Source organism: Sarcophilus harrisii, chromosome 2 (assembly GCF_902635505.1).
Source record: "Sarcophilus harrisii chromosome 2, mSarHar1.11, whole genome shotgun sequence".
Classification (NCBI taxonomy): domain Eukaryota; kingdom Metazoa; phylum Chordata; class Mammalia; order Dasyuromorphia; family Dasyuridae; genus Sarcophilus; species Sarcophilus harrisii.
In genome coordinates this window covers 112770282-112791336 of record NC_045427.1, presented here as the reverse complement: position 1 = coordinate 112791336, position 21055 = coordinate 112770282, and the positions used below count along the sequence as shown (strand labels likewise).

At 36.4% G+C, this 21055-nt stretch overlaps 1 protein-coding gene across 2 annotated transcripts; it reads left to right on the top strand.

Moving 5' to 3' along the window:
- The first annotated feature begins 7400 nt into the window (after positions 1-7400).
- On the top strand, positions 7401-19711 carry CNRIP1 (cannabinoid receptor interacting protein 1). 2 transcript variants are annotated; one of them, XM_003758215.4, is made up of 3 exons: positions 7401-8028; positions 10950-11100; positions 18584-19711. In XM_003758215.4, the coding sequence occupies exons 1-3, from the start codon at positions 7850-7852 to the stop codon at positions 18746-18748; spliced, it is 495 nt and encodes a 164-aa protein (XP_003758263.1). In that variant the 5' UTR covers positions 7401-7849; the 3' UTR covers positions 18749-19711. The 2 variants fall into 2 exon arrangements, with proteins under 2 accessions (XP_003758263.1, XP_031806453.1); XM_031950593.1 differs by having other exon boundaries at positions 7905-7996.
- Positions 19712-21055: the final 1344 nt, after the last annotated feature.

The window sequence follows — 21055 nt, the reverse complement described above, 5'->3', positions numbered from 1 at the left end:
CCAGGCTAAACAGCCCTACTTCTTTCAGAGGTTCATGTAATATCATAGTTATAGAGTTGGAAGATACCTTAGAACTCATCTGGCCCAAACCCCTCATTTTACAGAAAAAGAAACAGAGGGTCAGAGTAATTAAGTGATTCTCCTAAGGTCACTGAAATATTACACGAGAGGGCCAAGATTTGAATCCCATTGTACAACATGCCTTCTCATCAGGTATGAATTTGAAATTCTTTTTCAAGCTTATTACAAAGCTATAGATTAAATAAACACACACACACACACACACACACACATATACACATATCTTTTTTCAGAAAGTTCATTTTTTAATTATGTCTTTGCAAAAGTGAATCACTGCTCAGAAGAAAAGTTCAGGTTGTTTTTCCCTCTAAGGCTTCATAAGTCATTAGACCCCTGTGTTGATTTGATTAAATTTGCACTATCAGTGTTAGACTGGCTATTACCATCAGTTTCAGAATTTTGAAAAACAATGAAGCTCCAAGAGTTATAGAGGCCCTATCTTCCTTTGTCCACATATTTCTATATTTGTCATGCTGAACAAAAATATCAGATCAAAAAAAAAAAAAAAAAAAGAAAGAAAAAGAAAACCTAAGAAAGAGAAAACAACAAGCAAACAAGCAATAACAACAAAAGTGAAAATATTATTCTTTGATCTACATTCAATCTCCAGAGTTCTTTCCCTGGGTGTGGATGGCACTTTCCATTATAAGTCTATATATATTTAAAATATCTAGGCTCTCTTGTTTGAGGACCTAGATATCCCCCTTGCATTGGCATTTCCTGATTTATTTTAAATTCCCCTAAAATAGTGACTTAGCCCCTATCAGTGACCTCTAGTCACAGGTAAAGAGCCCTTGGGCTAACAAATCCTTTAAATTATTCCATAGTTTATGCCTCAAACTAAATCCTTGTGGATTCTATATCAAGAGACACACATTTTATGTGATCAAATAAAGGCATGTTTGATGGATATGCCTTTCTTTGGACCTGGACTAGCTGAAGAGTTGTTCTGATTGTACTCTGCTGCTGGATACTTTCCATCTATTAATGATCATCTATTGCTTAAAATGCTGTTGAAACTACATTTTTAATATATTTCAGTGATGTTGAATCTTTATCTTTTCCTGGTGGAATTAATCTTAGGAAATAGCCCAAAGTCACATAACCATTTCTGAATAAAGGATTTCCAACTTGTAAAGGATGACTTATAAGGGAAGTGACATTCTCTCTTTACTATATATGCCATCATCAGACCTTATCTGCAGTCTTAGGTTCAATTCTGGGAGCCACAGGATAAGAAAGGCTTTAATGGATGGAAAGTGTTCAGCATAGTCACAAGCAGGAAAAGCCTTGAGTGTATGACAATAATGATCTCAAGAAATAAGGCAAGAACTCATTCTATCATATGACAGTCTCAGTGTCCCTTAGACTGTGGATCTGTAGAGGGAGGGGAAGAAGGTGTAATATGGGTTTAGTTTTTGGCTATGACTGCTGCATTATTCAGAAAGGTAGAAGAAGGAATAAAGGAATAAGGGCAAGAAAAGAAGAATCTGACATACTCTAATTCAAAGTCCAGAAACTTAATTGTTTTTAAATTGTCATTGACAATATAAACAAGGTCTATGAGAGACTGTACAGAGCTGTATATAAAATGAATGTAATCCCTATTCCAAAGTTCATTTGTATGAGCTGTTCTCCTAATTGGTAGAGATGAATGTCCTGCCCTGTGAGGTGGAGCAGTTGGGGAGAGGTGAGAGACCTTTGCCCTTATCCAGTTAGTTTCCTTTAGAACTCTTCAAGCTTCCAGTCGTCTTCATAATTTTTCAACCAAGTAGCAAATCAGTTTGGACACTTCTGGATTTTAGTTTTGAAATAAAGTATGGAAGAGACCAATCCTACTTTAAGTTGCTAAAGAAAAAGACTCTGAGAAAACAGGAGAACTGGGAGTCTCCATCACAATCCCTGTTCTTGGTTACCTGGAGAATTTCCCTTTAGGTGAGATCCAGAACTCTCTCTTCCCTGGCTTGAACTGACTTTCTTACCTTTCAATGTGAGAACTCCTTTACTCTGTATTCTATTTGGCTATGTGTTTTCTTTGCTACTGGCTACATGTGTTGGCTATGTGTTTTCGTTAAGAAATTAATATTTGGTAGGAAAGGGGTCAAAACTTAGATATAAAACTTGGAGTCTTCCTTCCCTGCAATAATAAAGTCAAAGTGATCAGAAATTAGATTTAACTCAATCAACTATGTGATCACAGTGTGTTTTAAAATCAGCCAGAGTCAGGAATTCAGGTTAAGGGAAAATCTTCGATCTTTATTCTTTGTGGAGGTGAAGGGGGATGGCGATAGCAATGTGAGCAGCTGCCACACAAGTCCGCCAGCAGTCTCTCTCCGCCTCTCTTCCTGCCCCTCTGCCTCCACCCACCAAAATCGTCCCTACATCATTTCCTATACAACACATCAGGACTTGCACAAAGAGTGGGCAGGGGCCATTCTTTCTCCAAGCATATATATTAATAGAGTATGGTCCAATTACTATTTAGGCCCACATGCTTGGGACCTCAGTGCATTAACTTGAGCTTCAGCCCATTATACAACTACATTAACAATATTTCAAGAAGCAGATAAATATAAGTCTAGTCTGATACCCTGTCTCTCTGGAGAAAACAGTGACCTGTGTCCCCATCTCTTGGTTATTCTGCTGCCAGCAGTTAAAGTTTCCCTTGAAGATGATGGAGTAAGAAGAGGTTAGATATATCTATTCTGTCCCTCTTCAAACAACAGCAGCCCTTACCACAGCTAGGCCTCTGTATACTTGGGGTTTCCCTTACACTTATAAGTATTAGGGAATATATATATTACCTATATATCCCCTTATCAAATATAAGTTAAGTGACTTAACTTAGTGTTATTTCCTCAAAAAATTACTCCAGGATTATTGGAGAGGGAACTATTTTAGAAATTGAAACTAATTCCCAATCCCTCTATTTTTGTCCGCCTGCATTTTTTATTTCCTTCACAGGCTAATTGTACACTATTTCTAAGTCCGATTCTTTTTGTACAGCAAAATAACTGTATGGACATGTATACATATATTGTATTTAACTTATATTTTAACATATTTAACATGTATTGGTCAACCTGCCATCTGGGGGAAGGGGTGGGGAGGAGGGGAAAAGTTGGAAAAAAAGGTTTTGCAGTTGTCAATGCTGAAAAATTACCCATGCATATATCTTGTAAATAAAAAGCTATAATTAAAAAAAAAAGAAATTGAAACTAAAGGAAAGGAGAAATACTGAGAGGTTACAACATCTTATGTTTAAAGGTACTAGCTATTAAAGTTAAAAAGACATTCCTTTCAACTGAGCTGTTTTAAAACTCAGCTTGTATATCCAATCAATGATGTGTGGAAGACAGAGGGCCTCTTTAACTCTTGGAGCCTCATTGTTTTTCAAAATTCTGAAACCGATGGTGGTGGCCAGTCTAACACTGACAGCACAAATTTAATCAAATCAACACAGGGGTTTAATGATTTATAAAGCCTTAGGGGAAAAAAAACTGAACTTTTACCCTGGGCAGTGATTCACTTTTTTAAAGACACAGTTAAAATGGACTTTCTGAAAAATAATTCTGGGGATTAATTAGTACCTAGAATATTCATGTTCTGAATAATGATATGTACAGTTTTCAACATCATCAATGATATATATCTGTGCTAAAAGTCATTGTAAAAATAAGCAAAACTATCTTTTAAAAGCATTTTAGGCTTCTGGAAAAATGTTGATAAATATAAACTTATTGCACTTGAACTTCATACAAAGATGTTAGTATTTGTCTTAATAAAAATTTAGGTTTATAATTTTAAAATTATTAAAAGTTCTGTAAAAATGGAATTGGTTGTCTCAGGATTTGCCCTCTCAGAGATTTTCATCTACCTGTTACCATGCTATAGTGGGAATTCTTTTGGTGTACAGGTTCCACTAGATATCTGCTGAGGTCCCTTCCAACTCTCAAATTCTATGATTGTGTGAATAGAAACTATATACATAAACAATTATTATAAAAAACTCACTATGACCTCTGGAATGCCTCTTATATGTGTAACTATTAAAAGGTCAAGGATATGAAGGAAAGTCCTCAAATGTAGTTTTCCATAAGAAAAAAAAATGGGCAAATTTTCTGTTTCTGTTGTTAGTGTCAGCTTTCCCGAAAAAAAAAAAAAAAAAAAAAGAAGTACTTTCCTCTCTTCATAACCATTCTTCTGGGTTGGCTTTTTCAAAAATAAACTTCCTAGACTCAATCCAATAAATTCAATTTAACAAATATTTAAGCATTCACTCTTCACAAAACATTGAATGTATGTGTTCACCTTGTCAGTACCTATATTGATATTTTAAGTGACATTGATATTTTAGGTGATTTTTTTTTCTTTGATCATGCTTTTTCTCTTCTGCCATCCAACTTTCTATTATTTCCCATTCCTTTATCTAGCCCTTCTCCAATTGTAGTAAAAATCCCATGATTACCAGGTTATCTTTTCTGAAAATACTAGTGAACAGAAGAAAATATAAATGTTATATTGATTATGCCAAGCAAATTTATAAATCCTGAAAGAATATATACCTAAACCATAATCATAGAATATTATTTTATTGTATTCCAAGATTTAAAATCCCTGAAAAATCTATGGTTGGTTAGCGAAAAGGATGTGATTATATTGTGTGTGTGTGTGTGTGTGTGTGTGTGTGTGTATGTGTGTGTGTTAAAGAGACAAAAACAGAAACATGAAGACAGAGACAGAGAGATAAGCAGAAAGAGAAAATATATGAGTGCTCTCATAGGGGAAAAAATGAAGATAAAGGTAATATCCAAATAATGACTTTCATGGCCACATTTTCCTTCTTTGTTACTCAGAAAGTCATAGATTTGGCAAAATTTTTGGTACAAATCCAGAGGTTATTGAAGGTTCATCTACACTTTAAATACCATAGCAAAGAGTTATGTTAAACTAGATACGATCATGGCTTATGATTCATAGTCCAAATCTCTTATATATCAAACACATCCTGATTGTAAATTAGAATATTCTTTTATTCTTGCAGATCCTTAAGATACTACTTTATATATCTCTTGTTCAGGAAATTAACAAATCAAATGTCATTATAAGTAAATAATGTCTAATCAACCAACAAGTATGTGTTATGTGACCCAATACTGATGAGTGCTGTGAGGAAAATCTGATAGTTGAAATATGATTGGAGACACAAAATTATGCACAACTATTAAGAAGAATTATTAAACAATGCTAATGTTGTGTGAAATTATCATGGGAACTCTGAGAGTGGAAAGATCACTGAGGTTAGGACAGTCTTGGAAGTCTTCATAGATAAACTGGAATTTGAAGAAGCCTGGAAGGATAGTAACAATTTGAATAAACAGGAAGTTGAAAAAGTAGAGGGGGGAAAGGACATTTAAAGTGAGATGTATTTTAATCACCAGGGAATCTAATTTAGTATGATTATAAACCTTTTCACCTATTTGTGAAATGATACTATAATTTTGAAAGAAACCAGCAAATATTTTAAGGAAGTTAGAAGTTTCTCTGGGTCTAAAGAAATAAATGTTAAGGGTAAAATCTGACTCAGGCCAGTCCCTTGGTGATTTCAATTCAATGCCAGAACAAAATGAGATAGTCATAGGTTATTCAACAATTAACAAAAGGAATTTTACCTAGCTATAGCAGGACAATCAACAAGAATGAGCATCAAAGACATCTTGATTTTATTCAGCTAACCAAAGCTCCCTTGCCTGACTTGGTTTTTATGATCTACCATCAAAGTGTTGGTGCCAAGACTGTAGGAACTTGTGGCAGTTTTGTGCTTAGGCAATGAAGAAATGATATCAACAGCTTAAGCCATTACTTCCCTAACTAAGCCTTGAGGAAGTTTCAATAACTTTTAAGGAAAACTCAAACAGAGGTAAGAGTAAGGCTATTGTTCCTGCCAAAAGCAGCAGTTCATGTGAACAAAAATGACCACGATGTCAGAACCAATTTTCTGAAATTCATGGTGGAGTGAAAGAGAATATTGGCTCCCAATTTAGTGAATCCCAGTTTTGCTTATTATTTGTGTGACCTGGAGCAAGTCACTTAACATTCTCTTTTCTTTTCATCTGTGAAATAAGGGAATTGAATTGGGTGGCCTTATTTCCTGACCTAAATCTGTAATAAGTCATATCCACAAGTGATGTTATTTCTCAAGTACAATTAACTTTCCTGTAACTGTCCACCTGGATAGTGCTGAATCAGGTGCTTACTTTTTGACCATTGGAAGCCACTCCCAAAGTCTAATGCTATTAATTTTCTTTTTTTCTAGAATAATCAGCCTTAAACTGACACACCAACAAGAAACAATAATTCTTTTTTGATAGCAAAATTTAAACTTTTCATTACTACTGTACAATTTACATTACAATTAATCACCTTTAAACATTCCACTTTTAAAAGCCCTCTTTAGTACAAGCATATATGTTAGAAGCTTTCTGAAGAATTTAGAGCTAATCCTCAAAAAAGGTGGAAATATTTATATTTTGGGGTAACTCAAAGCAAACAATATATCAAATATGAAAATTGATATTACTTGATTTTTGTTTTTGAAAAATATTCAGAACTTCAGAATATTCACACTTTCATCTAAAATGCTAGCAAGAAGATATAGGATACTGTAATGTGAGAAAGCATTAAGATAACAAAGATATATTTACCTCTTTTTGCATTTAAATTAACACCAAAAAAATGACCTAATCACCAGATATAATCTTACCAAAAAGCCTCAGTGTAAATCTGTGTGTGCATATATTAAAAAATAAACACTCTCAACTCCCTTTTGATAAACTATAGCCATCCAAACGAGTGTTTGGGGTCTTGTATTATCACTATCCAGTTCTGACAGAAGTTAATGTGTTAAACAAAACTTTCTGTATACACAGGTCCCTTTCCCATTGACTTCTAGGTTGTAATCTTTGTTAGATGGAGGCCTTACAGCTTGTCCTATCCCTCAGCCATCATTCTTAAGGTTTAGGAAGTCATCCATCTTTCCTCAAGCATAAATCAGTGGCGCGGGGTTTCCTTCCTGTTTCCTGCCTCACTGTTTATGCATAAGAACAAACAGTTCCCTTCTCTGAACCATCCTATGTGTCTCTCATGAGGGCAATCCTGCTAGGTTGGAATCATGGTCCCAAATAAAATTTGGCGCCTTCAGGTTCTCCGGCGCCCATTAGTCTCAATCATTTGGAAGCGTTTTTAGCCTCAGCATCCCTTTCCCTTTCTTCTGGGGGATGGAAAGGATGAGGAGAAGGGGAGGGGAAAGAAGGGAAGTTGGGGGAGGGGAAAGGAGGAAAAGGAAGGAGGAGAATTCTATCTCCTGTAGCTGGGGAGGCTATTTAGAAGAGGGAGGAGTTTGTCTTGCCTTTTCTCCCTCCCCCTAGGAAGGGGATTATGGTGCGGTAATCAGGATTAACTCTCTCCGCCCTGGCTGCCTTTTGACCCGTTCAGCTGCCAGCAGACCGCCGTATATAAGGGACTTGGTGGAATGGAGCAGAAACATCTGGCCCAGGGGCGATCTTTTCGATTGGCCTCCTCGCTCCTTTGGACGAGGGGAACCTTCAAAGCCAGGACGCACGCCGGTTCCTAGCTAGCTAGTTGCAGTCTTTTCTCCTTCCCCTCCCTCCGTTTCCTCTCCGCCCACCGCGGTCTTGCTCCTGGGCCGCAGCCACCTCTCTCCCCCTCCCACCCCCACGCCAGCATCCTCAAGCCTTGGTGCTCAGCCATGGGGGACCTCCCGAGCCTCGTGCGCCTCTCCATCGCTCTCCGGATCCAGCCTAATGATGGTCCGGTCTTCTTCAAAGTGGACGGGCAACGCTTCGGCCAGAATCGGACTATCAAGCTACTCACTGGCTCCTCTTACAAGGTGGAAGTGAAGATCAAGCCTACCACACTCCAAGTGAAGTGAGTCACGTCCCTGGCGAGAGACCTAAGGGAGGGCAGTGGCGATGAAGCCAAAACTAGCTGGGTGGGTACGGTTTAGGTCGCTGCCACTTCAAGTGCAACTGATATCTTAACAGAATCCTCTATCTCTTCCCTCTCCTTCCTCGAAATTAGCTGACTAAGCTCCCCTTTCCCCATTTTGTTCCTTAATTACCTTTTCTTTAGTAATTCTGCGTTCTCCATTTTCGCTCTTATACAACAGCGCTGTAGCAGCGGGCTTTTCTACATCTGCAGCCCTGAGAAGGAGACAGCTTTTCCACTCGCCCCACCACCCTTTCCCCTTCTCTTCACCCTCTCAATCTCTGCGTGTCTGTGGTACCGTGACCTAAAGAAGTGAGCAGCAGCCTGGAAAAACCTCGCTGCCTGGGTAATCTGGGGAAGAGGTGTCTGCTGCAATTCCTCTGGTCCTATTGCTGTACAGAGAGTCTAAAGAAAGATTATTAAGAGGAGGAGGAGGAGGAGGAAGGCCGTGAGATTCCAGAGTTTCCCCTCTCCCTTTAGGATGCTATCTCTTTCCCCATTGCTGGGGATGAAACGGAGGGAGATGGTGACCAAAGCTGGAAAGCAGTCCTCATTCTGGAATAATGGAAACAGGCGAAAGGGCCCCTCCTCCTGCTTCAGCCAAGGCGCTCGCTAGCTCAGGCCTTAACCTACTGTTTTTCTGTATTTTCCTCTGTCTTTTGAAGTCTCGTTCTCGTCGTGGTAAAATCCTGATAAAACTTAATTTCAATCCAAGGACCTGGTAGCAAGAAAGTATGCCTTTTGTGCCAGTGTTTCCCCATAATCCCTTCTCTACAGCTACATGATAATCCTTTTCCGAGGCTTCTGTTATGATTGGGATGACTGTATTGGGGAAAGAGGTGTGGCCCTTCCCTGACCCCTGGGAGGAAGTCCTAGAGTCTTTTTGGCCCAAGTGGGCTGGTAAAGAACTAGACTTCCCAGTACTAAGACAGCCTTGTGTGAAAGGATTCCAGGACCTTTCTTTGGTTGAGGATCCTTTGTAGAATTGACCAGAGAACTGGCTTCTTCTATCAGCATAAAACTGAGGAAGCCACCTCAGGACTCCTGATAGCATCTGCAGGCCTTTATGGTTGATTTAATACCCTGTCCAAATATGCTATAGACTATTCCTTTTGTCTCTCCCTTTTTCTCCCACCTAAATATAACTAACTGTCCTCTGTCCTTTTTCATTTTCTTAAACCTCAATAATAATTATTATAATAAATAGCGAGTATTTATAAAGCTCTTTAAGGTTTACAAAGCACTTTACCTTATTTGATCTTCACAACATTCCTGTGAGAGATTTTCTAGTTGAGAAAGTATTTTATAGTGAAGGGAACTGAGGCAGATAGAATAAATGACTTGTCCAGAGTGACACATTTAGTATCTGAGATTACATTTGTGTTTTTTATTTAATTTTATTTTTACTTGTGAAGTAAAACAAGCATTTCCATAACATAGTAAGAAAAAAAGATGATTGCACATGAAACTGCAAATCGATTATGTACAACTTACATTTAAAAAATATTTATATAATAAATATTATATAATAATTATTTATATAATAAATATCTTTTTAATCTTTTTATTTCCTCTCCCTCCCTAAAGATGGCTACCATTACACGAAAATGTGTGGTATACACATATATATGTATGAGTATATATAAAATCATTTTGTATATATTTCTATTTTTCAGTTCTTTCTCTGGATACAAATAGCATTTTCACAGGTCTTTTGCAATAATTTGGTTATTTATAATAGTCAAAATGGTTTGGTTGCTGAGACCATATTTGAATGCAGGTCTTTCTTCAGGTCCAGCGCTCCACTTACTGTGTCACCTACCTACTATATAGGAAATAAAATTGCACTAGATTTCTAAGTCTTATGAATTCTAAATTCTATAAGTGCTTTGTAATTCTTTATATACTATAGCAGTGATATGTTATCCTACTAGCTAACACTTAGATTAAAACATTTTTTACCTATATTTATCAATATATATTTTCCTTTTCCCTTTCACTTATAATAAAGGGATGAGGGTGGGTTGGGGGGGAATAGTTCAGCAAAACTAACCAGCATATGCACCAAATTGAACATCATATGCAGTTTTTAATACCCATATTGTTCCACCTCCTCAAAGGAGAAGTAGTTATAATCTGATGCAATATTTTTTGGCCATTTGAACCCACATGGTTTTTCCAACACTTCCATTTTAACAAAGACCTCTGGTTCCTAAAGAATTTCTTCTACTGTGCCAGGCCTAAAGGGAAGAAATTGGGGGCAAATGGGTCCTCTGATATACAACAAATAATAAGATGAGAGGTCACTGGTAGCTTAGAAATCCTGTTTTAAAGATTCTGAACTTTTGTGTATGTCAGGGTTCCCTTAGGCAGTCTGGGGAGTCTTACGGCTACCTTAAAATAATGATTTTAAATGTATAAGATTCAATATGTAAGCTTATGAAAGAAACAAATTATATTGAAATAGATGCTGAAACTTCTTTTAAAACCAGTTCATGGACAGAAAGTTAAGAACATCTGACCTGAAATAATCTCATTTTAAAGATGATGTTTTTCTGTATTTTTCTCTATCTTCTGAGGTGTTTTCATCCTGGTAATATCCTGATTAAAGCTCTTTTTGATTGGTCAAATAAGTTGTCTTGATTCAGCTTATTATAATGGTAAATCTTGGACCACAACCCACAGATCATGCTATCTGGGCCAGTGCTCTTTTCTCTTTACCACTTCTCTTCTTTTAGCACCCTTGTAGATGCCTAATCTGTTTTGACATAATTGCAAATTTGCTTGGGAATTCTACTCCATTCCAAGTTGTAGAAACAGAGCCTCCATACTGCTGCATGACTGTATTTCATCTTTTACAGGAACATTTCCATTGGTGGTGTGCTTGTCCCATTGGAGCTGAAAGCTGAAGAGTCTGATAGTGACCGAGTTGTTTACACAGGAATATATGATACAGAAGGTGTGACTCCAACAAAAAGTGGGGAGCGACAACCCATCCAGATTACCATGCCTGTAAGTCTAGTAGAGCTGTGTATTTGATGTTTCCCCTCCTTAAGCATGGGAGTTGGGGAGGGAAAGATGGGAAAGAAGGGAAGGAGAAAAGAAAAGGAATTGGATTATATTATTATTAATAATGTATTTTTCCTGGCAAACATAATGGGAATGGGAATAAAGGAGAGTTAGAGAATTAAGGAGAATACCTTTCCCATAACTTGAGAAGAAAGGGTTAAGTCTGAAAGGTGCTTAACGTTGTACAAACCTGATTCTTTTGTAGATGCCAAAGGAAACAATCAAAAATAAAACCAAAAAGTCATTGCCTCTATTAGGACAAGGGAAATATATTGCTTTTCATTTGTTTTGATTCACCTATGTCAAGACTAACTCTAATAACTGTTTGAAAAAAGTTCATTGTTAAATATTTATTAGAAAACATATAAGATTTCAATTTTAGAACGAGAAAGAAGCCATTTAATTCATTCTTTTCATTTTATATCTGAGGAAACAGACCCGAAGAGATAAAGTCACTTGCTCAAAACCACAAAATCTGAGGCAGAATTTGAACCCATTTTCCTGATGCTAAGGCTAGAGCCCTAAACTTTGCCAACCTCATAGTGACCCCATTGGTATTGGTATTCATACTTGCTTACTAATTACTGATTGTAAGTCAATTTTAGGCATAAAACATTAACATATTTTTATAGTCCCTCCTTAACTTCCCATCATTATTTTGCTCCAGTTACTCTCATTCATTTTTCCTCAAGAACAAGCCAAGACAACTGACCTTTTTACTGCAGTTAAAATAACCTTGAGTTCTGCCTCATTCTCATATTACACATCCAATCTGTTGACAATCTAGTTATTTCTGCCTTCACAATATCTCATGTATATGAATCTTTGTTTCTACTTACATAGCCACAGCACTAATTCAAATTCTTATTCCCTTTCTCCTGACCTGTTGCAGTTGCCTTCTGAATGATCTCTCAGCCTCAAATCATTTCCCATTCTTATCCATTCTCTACTGAGCTGCCAATAAGATTTTTTTAAGATATAAATCTGATCATATCACTTACACTCCCACACTCCTCCCCCCCCCCCCCCACATCCCTATTCAGTGAGCTTTCTAATACACAGGTCTGAGGGTCAAAGACTTTTTGTTTTCTGTTACTTATCTTAAAAGTCTAAATACAAACTCCCTAGGTTGGAATTCAAAACCATTCATAGTCAGATTTCAGCCCATCCTTCTCAACTAATTTTACAATACTCGCCATCATATAGAGAAGTAAATTCCAGTCAAACCTGCCATTCTTCAACTTTGTCTTGCTCTGTGAATTTGCACTCACCATTCTCCTTGCTTAAATGGACTCCCTGTATATCATTGACTAAATTAAGTCCCTCTCTTTAGTGACTCAGCTAAATTTTCTTTTCTCATTTTTCTAGAGCCAACTCTAAGAGCCAATTCCCTCCAAACTTCTTATATTCTCCTATTTCATATACCTTTTTAAAAATGCCTACATTCTGACTTGTTTAATAAATTTGTATAACAGATTGGCAATGGTCAAAATTTTTCACTCCAAGCAACTGCTGAAAACCATTTTCCTAAGTCAAATTTGTGAGGTTATAATTTGTATTGCTTTCTAGATGGGGAAAAAAACCCTACACTGATAAAATCACAACTGTATCCTTAATAGTTGTTATCACTGTAACCATAACCAAAACTTAGATTTTCTGATTCCTAATGGTAGTGGTTACTTACTATGAAGTTACTATTTATTATTACTTTTGTGTTACTATTAAGTAAGGTAGGTAAGTAACCATTTAGTGTTAGGTATAAGGTAGCCCAATGGGTGCCGAGTCTGGAGCCAGAAAGAGACTGAGTTCAATCCAGCCTTCGATAATTGCTGTGTGACTCTGGGCAAGTCACTTAATCATTGCCATAATCCATCAGAGAAGGCAATGATAAACCTCTTAGTATCTTTGCCAAGAACAATCCTACAAGGGATCACGAACACACCTGAACAACAATAATTTATCTAGACACTTAAAATGAAAAATTTACCATTTAATGTTAGGCATAACTTGTCTAGTTAATTTAAAAAGATCTTCATTCTCTTCCATATTTTGATACAAAATATTTCTTTCTTGCCTAAGAAATCTGGATGAATGAGAGATTTGGGCAAAAGGAGCCTACAACATCTAGACTTGGGAATAAAAGATTATTGTCTTAAAAACCTTAAAAAAGAATCTAAGGGCAAAATATTGCCCACTCAGTTCATTTTACAGATGAGAACACTGAGGCCCAGAGAGATTAGATTCACAGAGCTAATAAATATCAAATCCCAGATTTAAACATGTCATCTGACTCCAAATCATCCCATGTTCTTTCTGTTACACTATATGCGTATGATGAGCAACTTTACATTCTTGGGTTTGCTCCCTTTGAGAGGCTTGGCAGACTAAGAGGGAGTGGTATGTAGAATGAAGGGAATGAAAGATACTCAGACTTCCTTAGAAAAGAATGTCAGCTTCTCAGGATACCATCTGTTCTTCATAAGTCAGCTTTTGCTGGATAAAAGGGAACAGTGAGTTAGGAAGGAAAAACAAGACTTATTAGATTTCTTGATGAAAGCAGAAGAGCTAGAATTAAAACTGTGAAAGAATGTCTAAAGAAAGAAGGTCTGTGACAAAAAAAAAAAAATTAAGGAGCAAGGAATCACCCAAACTCAGATCTTTTGATTCCTAATGTTAGTGGTACCTTCATAGTAACCATTTAGTGTTAGGTATAAGGTCTCTGCATATTTGGGAACCATTTCTCCTGACATTCAATTGCCTCAATAAGATGGAGGCAAAATTGAAATAGAAACACCTAAAACTTTTCAGATCTTGCAACTCTTAAGTGTTGTTGTTACTGTCATCAGCATTCTATTTTAGTCACTCTTGATGTAATGAAAACTTAGATTTAGTTGCTTGGTGTGAAGTCGAAATTTGACCTAATGACAATGCCTTAAAGTTACTTTTAGTAAACGTTGTTTTCTGAAATCTCTTCTTTTTTATTATTACTGCCCTCTCCTTGTTAGTACAACTACTTTTTCTCCCCCCCCCCCTTTTTTTATTATCCATTTGTCACATAGATATGGATGATTGCTCTGTGGAACTATATAAACATTAGAAATGTTTATGTTATGGGGATATGAACGAATCAGGGAAGGTTTCCTGGAGGAGATGCCATCTGACTTGGTTTGATAGGCTGTTAAATTTCAAAAGTTGTGGTGGGGGGGAGGGGAGGTTCACTGGCTTCTGCTTCCATTCTCTTCCCCACCCTCCGTCTCTACCCTCTATCACTTCACATTGTTCCCAGATTAATTTTCCCTTTGCACAGTTCAAATCATTTATCCTTCTGCTCAAAATACTTTAGTAGCTCATTATCACCTATGAAACAAAACTCCAAACTTATAAACCTAGTATTAAGGCCCTCAAAAACGATATGCCTTCCTATTTTTCTAACCTGAAATACAGCTCCTTTCAACATATACTATGCTCTACCAAACAACTTGCTATCCTCTCCTTATTCATCTGGAACTTTTCTGCTTCAGTGCCTTTGCTTGTATAGGGGATGTTCAGGGAGGATTAGTACCTTTTTTTGTGTGTGTGTGTGTGTGTGTGTGTGCCCGCTTGATTGTAAGTTCTATGAAAAGAATCCTCTCTAACTTACGTCTATAATTCCCTTAGGGCTCCATATTCTGCTCTATATGTAATTGACACAAATGATTGGTGTTGGATGAATTGATGAGCTATGACCGTAATAATCACCAAATTTCTAATTGGTTATTAGAGGCCAACCATGGATTTTGATAAAGCACAGAAAATGCAACTCCTTCCTTAATTCACAACAATAGGGACTGAATACGAAATGCTATAGATATTGTCATCTTCATTCGCTATGTTGATTTTATTAAAGATTTTTTTTTCTTTTTAAATCTTTCCTATAAGCACAGATGCTTGGACTGGGGCAGGGAGAACATAATCAGAAAAGGGTGTGATGTAAAACTAAGTATTTCTTGAGAATGAATATAGCTTTTCCCCTGAGATTTGAAGCTTCTATTTAATTCTGGGCCCTTTGGTATCTGAAATTATAATTCCTCTAACAGAAGTAGTGGAAAGAAAGCTAGTATCAGAATCAGTAAATTTTAGCTCTATGCCTGACACATGTGAACTCTCTCATGCCACTTAACTTCTCTTTTTTATTTATTTATTTTTTTTAATAAGGATCTCCTGGTCCTATTCATTTCACTCAGCATCAGTTCGTGTAAGTCTCTCCAGGCATTTCTGAAATCATCCTGTTGGTCATTTCTTTTTATTTATTTATTTTTATTTAATAGCCTTTTATTTACAGGATATATGCATGGGTAACTTTACAGCATTAACAATTGCCAAACCTCTTGTTCCAATTTTTTACCTCTTACCCCCCCACCCACTCCCCCAGATGACAGGATGACCAGTAGATGTTAAATACATTAAAATATAAATTAGAAACACAATAAGTATACCTGACCAAAACGTTATTTTGCTGTACAAAAAGAATCAGACTCTGAAATATTGTACAATTAGCTTGTGAAGGAAATCAAAAATGCAGGTGGGCAAAATATAGGGATTGGGAATTCAATGTAATGGTTTTTAGTCATCTCCCAGAGTTCTTTTTCTGGGCATAGCTGGTTCAGTTCATTACTGTTCCATTGGAAATGATTTAGTTGATTTCGTTGCTGAGGATGGCCTGGTCCATCAGAACTGGTCATCATATAGTATTGTTGTTGAAGTATATAATGATCTCCTGGTCCTGCTCATTCCACTCAGCATCAGTTCATGTAAGTCTCTCCAGGCCTTTCTGAAATCATCCTGTTGGTCATTTCTTACAGAACAGTAATTCCATAATTTTCATATACCACAATTTATTCAGCCATTCTCCAACTGATGGACATCCATTCAGTTTCCAGTTTTTAGCCACTACAAAAAGGGCTGCCACAAACATTCGTGCACATACAGGTCCCTTTCCCTTCTTTATAATCTCTTTGGGATATAATCCCAGTAGTAACACTGCTGGATCAAAGGGTATGCACAGTTTGATAACTTTTTGAGCATAGTTCCAAACTACTCTCCAAAATGGTTGGATTCGTTCACAACTCCACCAACAATGCATCAATGTCCCAGTTTTCCCGCATCCCCTCCAACAATCATCATTATTTTTTCCTGTCATCTTAGCCAATCTGACAGGTGTGTAGCCACTTAACTTCTCAAAGTTTAAAGCAACTTTCTATCTGGAATTCCAGTTAAATCATGTCAATAGCAAACAAATAAAAAATTTTCTAATGAATTAAACTATCAATACTGTGGAAACAAGTATCTCCCAAGCAGTCCCTCTACTGAAGATAAAAGAAATATAATAAAATTATAGTGCCTTACAATTATATCAGGGCAAGTGGCATAATGGATAGAGTGTCAAGTTTTGAGCCACGAAGACCTCATTTCAAATTCACCCTTAGATACTTACTAGCTGGGTGACCCTGAGTAAGTCATTTAATCCTGTTTGCTTCAATTTCTTCATCTATAGAATGAACTGGAGAAGGAAATAGGAAACTATTCTATTATCTTCACCAAGAAAACCCCAAATGGGTTCGTGGAGAGTTAGACACGACTGAACAACAAATAATAGCCCTTTATGCTTGTCAAGAACTTTTTATGTCACTTTTTTCATTTTATCTTCTCAACAGCCCTGTATTATAGATAAGGCAGATATTATTTACAAATGGTGAAGCTGAAACCCAGAGGCTAAATAATTTGCCTAGTACAACTAATTCAATGATAGAGGGAGAACTAGAGCTTCTGGTTGCTAATTCAGTAAATTTTTTATCTGTATACCTTCTCTGAAGACCCAAGTCAGTGATCTTTAAGGAGTTCCTTCCTGACACTCTGGTGGAATGTCCAGTTGGAATTTACAGTAACAAATACATAGTATTGCTTGTGATTAAACAATTCCAACATGAATGGACATATAGATCATAAGTAGGTCATAAGCAGGGTGAGATATATTCACTTCCTCCCATCTCCAACTCCAGGATTAACTTATTCCTGTGTTTTTTAAAGTGTTTTTCCATAGCTATGGGAGGAAAACTTTGTTTGCATACCTGTAGTGAGGTTTGTGAACTCAAGCAATTCTATTCATTGTTTCTAATTGAACATGAAATCATAAAGAAACTATCCTTCACAAAGGGAAAAAAAACTTGATTCTCGAGACCAATGTCACTGGTTTTCATATTCATCAGTGTATATGTCTTGTTAGACCAATTTAGCAAAATGAATGGGTTTGTTCTATGTGCATAAATGCCATTACGATTTCTCCCAAGAAACCTCTTAGATAGCTTTAATGAATCTCAGGATTTAGACTTACCCTGGGAAACCTTAATGTATTCCTGGCTTATAAGAGTTCAGAGATGCCAGGAAATTAAAATAGGATCTCTAATACTTTCCTTGGATATTTTAAATGTCTCCTTGAGCCAAGAATCAATTAAGCCTTACCATTTACAATTTCACTTCTAAAATTCTGATTCTTTTATATAGTTCTAACATTTAAAAATAGATAATATTTAGATAGATAAAATATGTAAGTTAAATCAATAAGATAATATATTAGCATATTCATATTAAAATGTTTAGTTCTGTCTAAAGACAGTATTTGGTCCAACACTTTTGCCCTCTGTTTTATATGTTCATTTAGTATTTTTGTTATTAATTTTAAAGTTCTCAAAATTGCCATATTAGTAGATGTTTATTAGCTTTTTAATGGAATTGTTATGGGATCTTTTGAAGGAATAAGTATTCTGGTATAACAGATATGATTTGATTTTACAAAACTTTGATTTACAAAGAGTCAGAAAGGTATAATGGGAAAAATGCTGATCTTGCAGTCATAGATACTAGATCCATATTCTGAGTATATCACTTTTTACCTGCATAGTCTTAGGCAAATCAGTCCTTCTCTAGGCCTTGGCTTCCTTCCTTGTAAAAGGTTCTTTCCATCTTAGGCAAATCAATCCTTCTCTAGGCCTTGGCTTCCTTACTTGTAAAAGGTTCTTCCCATCTCTGCATTTATGACACACTTATCAGAAGTCTATCTTTATGTGAAAAAGAACTTAATATATGTAATGGTCAGTTAACTTTATAAAGTATTTATTATGTACTTTATTAGGTGCTTATGTGCTAGGCACAATGCTGCACACTAGGGATCTAAAAAAGGGGGTAGGGTGGTAAAAATTGTGTTCTCAAGGTGTTCATATTCTAATAGGAGAAACATTGTGAAAATAAGATGAATACAGAGTAGATGAAAGGTACCATAGCAAAATTAAATCTCACTGTTTATAGCCTTGCTGTTCTTAAAAAATATATATCCTTTCTGCTGATAGCCATAGAATGTGGTTTACATTGACTATGTTCTCTCTTCCCCCAGTTTGCTGATATTGGGACCTTTGAGACTATGTGGCAGGTGAAGTTCTACAATTACCACAAACGGGATCATTGCCAATGGGGAAGCCCCTTCCGTGTCATTGAATATGAGTGCAAGCCCAATGAGACACGCAGTTTGATGTGGGTGAACAAGGAATCGTTCTTGTGAACATGAGTCTGACATTGCTAGACAATCTTTTCAGAAATCTACCTTTAAAAGAAAATAAACCCACAACCAGCACAAGCCTTAACTAAGGCATACTTGGATTGCTGCTCTCTCCCATTGGGTACAGGTAACATGTGAGTCCCTAACTTTTTGGAGATATAATCCTCTTCTGATGCAATCCCTTCATCCTCCCCTTCCCCAGGTTGCAGATCATATTGCAACATTGCTGACAAAACAACACCTTTCCATTTTTTGTGTTTGTGTTCTTGCACCCAAAGTACTTGGTCATACTATTGATCACTTCTGGTGAAAGCCAAGCAGAAATACAAGTTAGATGTTGTGTGCTTAAGTGGTTCTGTAGACCGTTGTGCTCCTCATTTCCAAGTTGAATGACTTCTTCCTTTTTGTTTAATGTTGTTAAAAAAAAAAAGTGTGTATGGACTTTATCTGCCTTGTAGAATTTGGTGATTTTTATATCCTTTGCTGTTTCAGCTTTGAGAATGATTTTTCAAAGCAGGCTCTTTGAAAAGATATGAACTACAATGAGCAATAACGAATGTGGTTTGCTAGGCAGAGTTCCTTGGCTTTGTTAAAATGAACTTGCAGAGAGATAGCATTTTTACTTTTTTTTTCATATGTAAAATGAAAGGGCTGAAATTGAAGGGACCTCAAAGGTAGTCTAGCTCTATATCTAGGCTCCTATAAGTAATCTAATTAAATGCAAGGTACCATTAAACAGAAATTTCTGTGCAGGGCCTAGAGTATCGTCAGAACTCTGTTTTTTGCAAGCCAGTTTACCTGAATTGTCACAGTGCCCTTTTATTTAAGAAGTGCTGGTTATATTGCCTATGTGATTGAAACCTGTATCAATAGCATAACTTCATTCCTCCTTCTTGTGAACTTTGTAAAACTATATGTGGAATTGTAATCAATTTTTGGTCTTTATAATAAAGGAATTTAAAAGTATACCCTAATTTGCTCTTTTGATATGGGTAACTACCCTTCTGGTAATGCAGATATGACTATGTCAGTAGTCAATTCAACTTTAAACCATTCACTTGTGCTCCAGGGTGCATGCATACAATCTGGATCTAAGAAACCAGCTATCATCTTATTCTCTAAAACAGGGATGCTCTGGACCACATCTTTCAGATCCTACATTCTGCTCTGCTTGTTAGTGGAAGTAAATATATGGTGATTTAGAAAATAACCTAAATCAACAAAAACCCTTGGCCAGACAGGGTCTGTCTGTCTAGCAACTTCAAAATAAAAGATGTTTATTGGGGAAAGAGCAGGGGAAGAGGCAGAATCCAAAATTTAAGGATGGCTGTAAGGGTGAACAGGAGGGAATTGTGTAAGGAATTTTTGGGAATCACTAGAATTGACATTTGACAACTCTAAGCTCAGTTCCTTCTGAGGGGAATTATGGGATGATGTGAAGTTTGAATAACTTTAGGACCATGTGGAAAAGTGGAATCCACAAGAAGACTTGTATTGATTGCTTCTAAGCAATTGTGAGTCTTCAAGTTTTCTGTGCTTGATTTTATAGGCTCCTATGAATCTTATGCATCATATTCGTTTTCTGAATGTTATAATAAAGTCTGTTCTGTACCCAATATGCATTTGTCACTTTGAATGTTTATATAGAATCTTATACAGAAGACATTATTACTGACATTTATGGGAACTGAACATAAATAAAAATTCAGTTAAATTCAAAAAGCATTTATCAAGTAGCTGCTACCATAGTACTAGGCTGTGCCAGAAATAAAAGACTGAAACAAAACAATTCTTTACACTCTACTAGTGATATATGTACAAAGACAAGTAAATAAAAATTTTAAAGTAAATATAATATTATTTCAGCAAAATGATAGGAAGGTAGGGAACCCCAGAAATTTAGTAGATCAGGAGAAGAAAAAGAAGATCAGGAGAGACCTAAAGAAGATAACAACGGAGCTAGCTCCTAAAGGCAGCCCTAGATTCATTTCAAGAGGAGGAAGAGCATTCTGAGCTTAGGGTAAAGCTTCAGTAAATCATAGATATGGAGGATGAAAGATCAAATTTGCAAAACAACAAATAGGCTGGGATAAAGAGTTTGCAAAGGGGAATCATGGGAGATATATAAGATATATTCAGAGAGTTCTCTGACTAAACTCTGGATGGTGAAACAAGTCAGAATGCTATATTGATCTTTTAGTGCTACTTCTGAGCATGAATTCAATCCCTATGAGGTGAAAGCTTAGGGGCCAAATTTCACAGAATGAATTAAAATAGTCAGAAATCATTAATTTATTTGTTCATTCGTTC

Excerpts from the sequence above, each read along its gene's own strand:
- CNRIP1 (XM_003758215.4), top strand. The coding sequence starts at position 7,850 with ATGGGGGACCTCCCGAGCCTCGTGCGCCTCTCCATCGCTCTCCGGATC. Across the intron at positions 8,029-10,949 it reads CCTACCACACTCCAAGTGAA|GAACATTTCCATTGGTGGTG; the intron begins GTGAGTCACGTC and ends CATCTTTTACAG. Across the intron at positions 11,101-18,583 it reads CCATCCAGATTACCATGCCT|TTTGCTGATATTGGGACCTT; the intron begins GTAAGTCTAGTA and ends CTCTTCCCCCAG.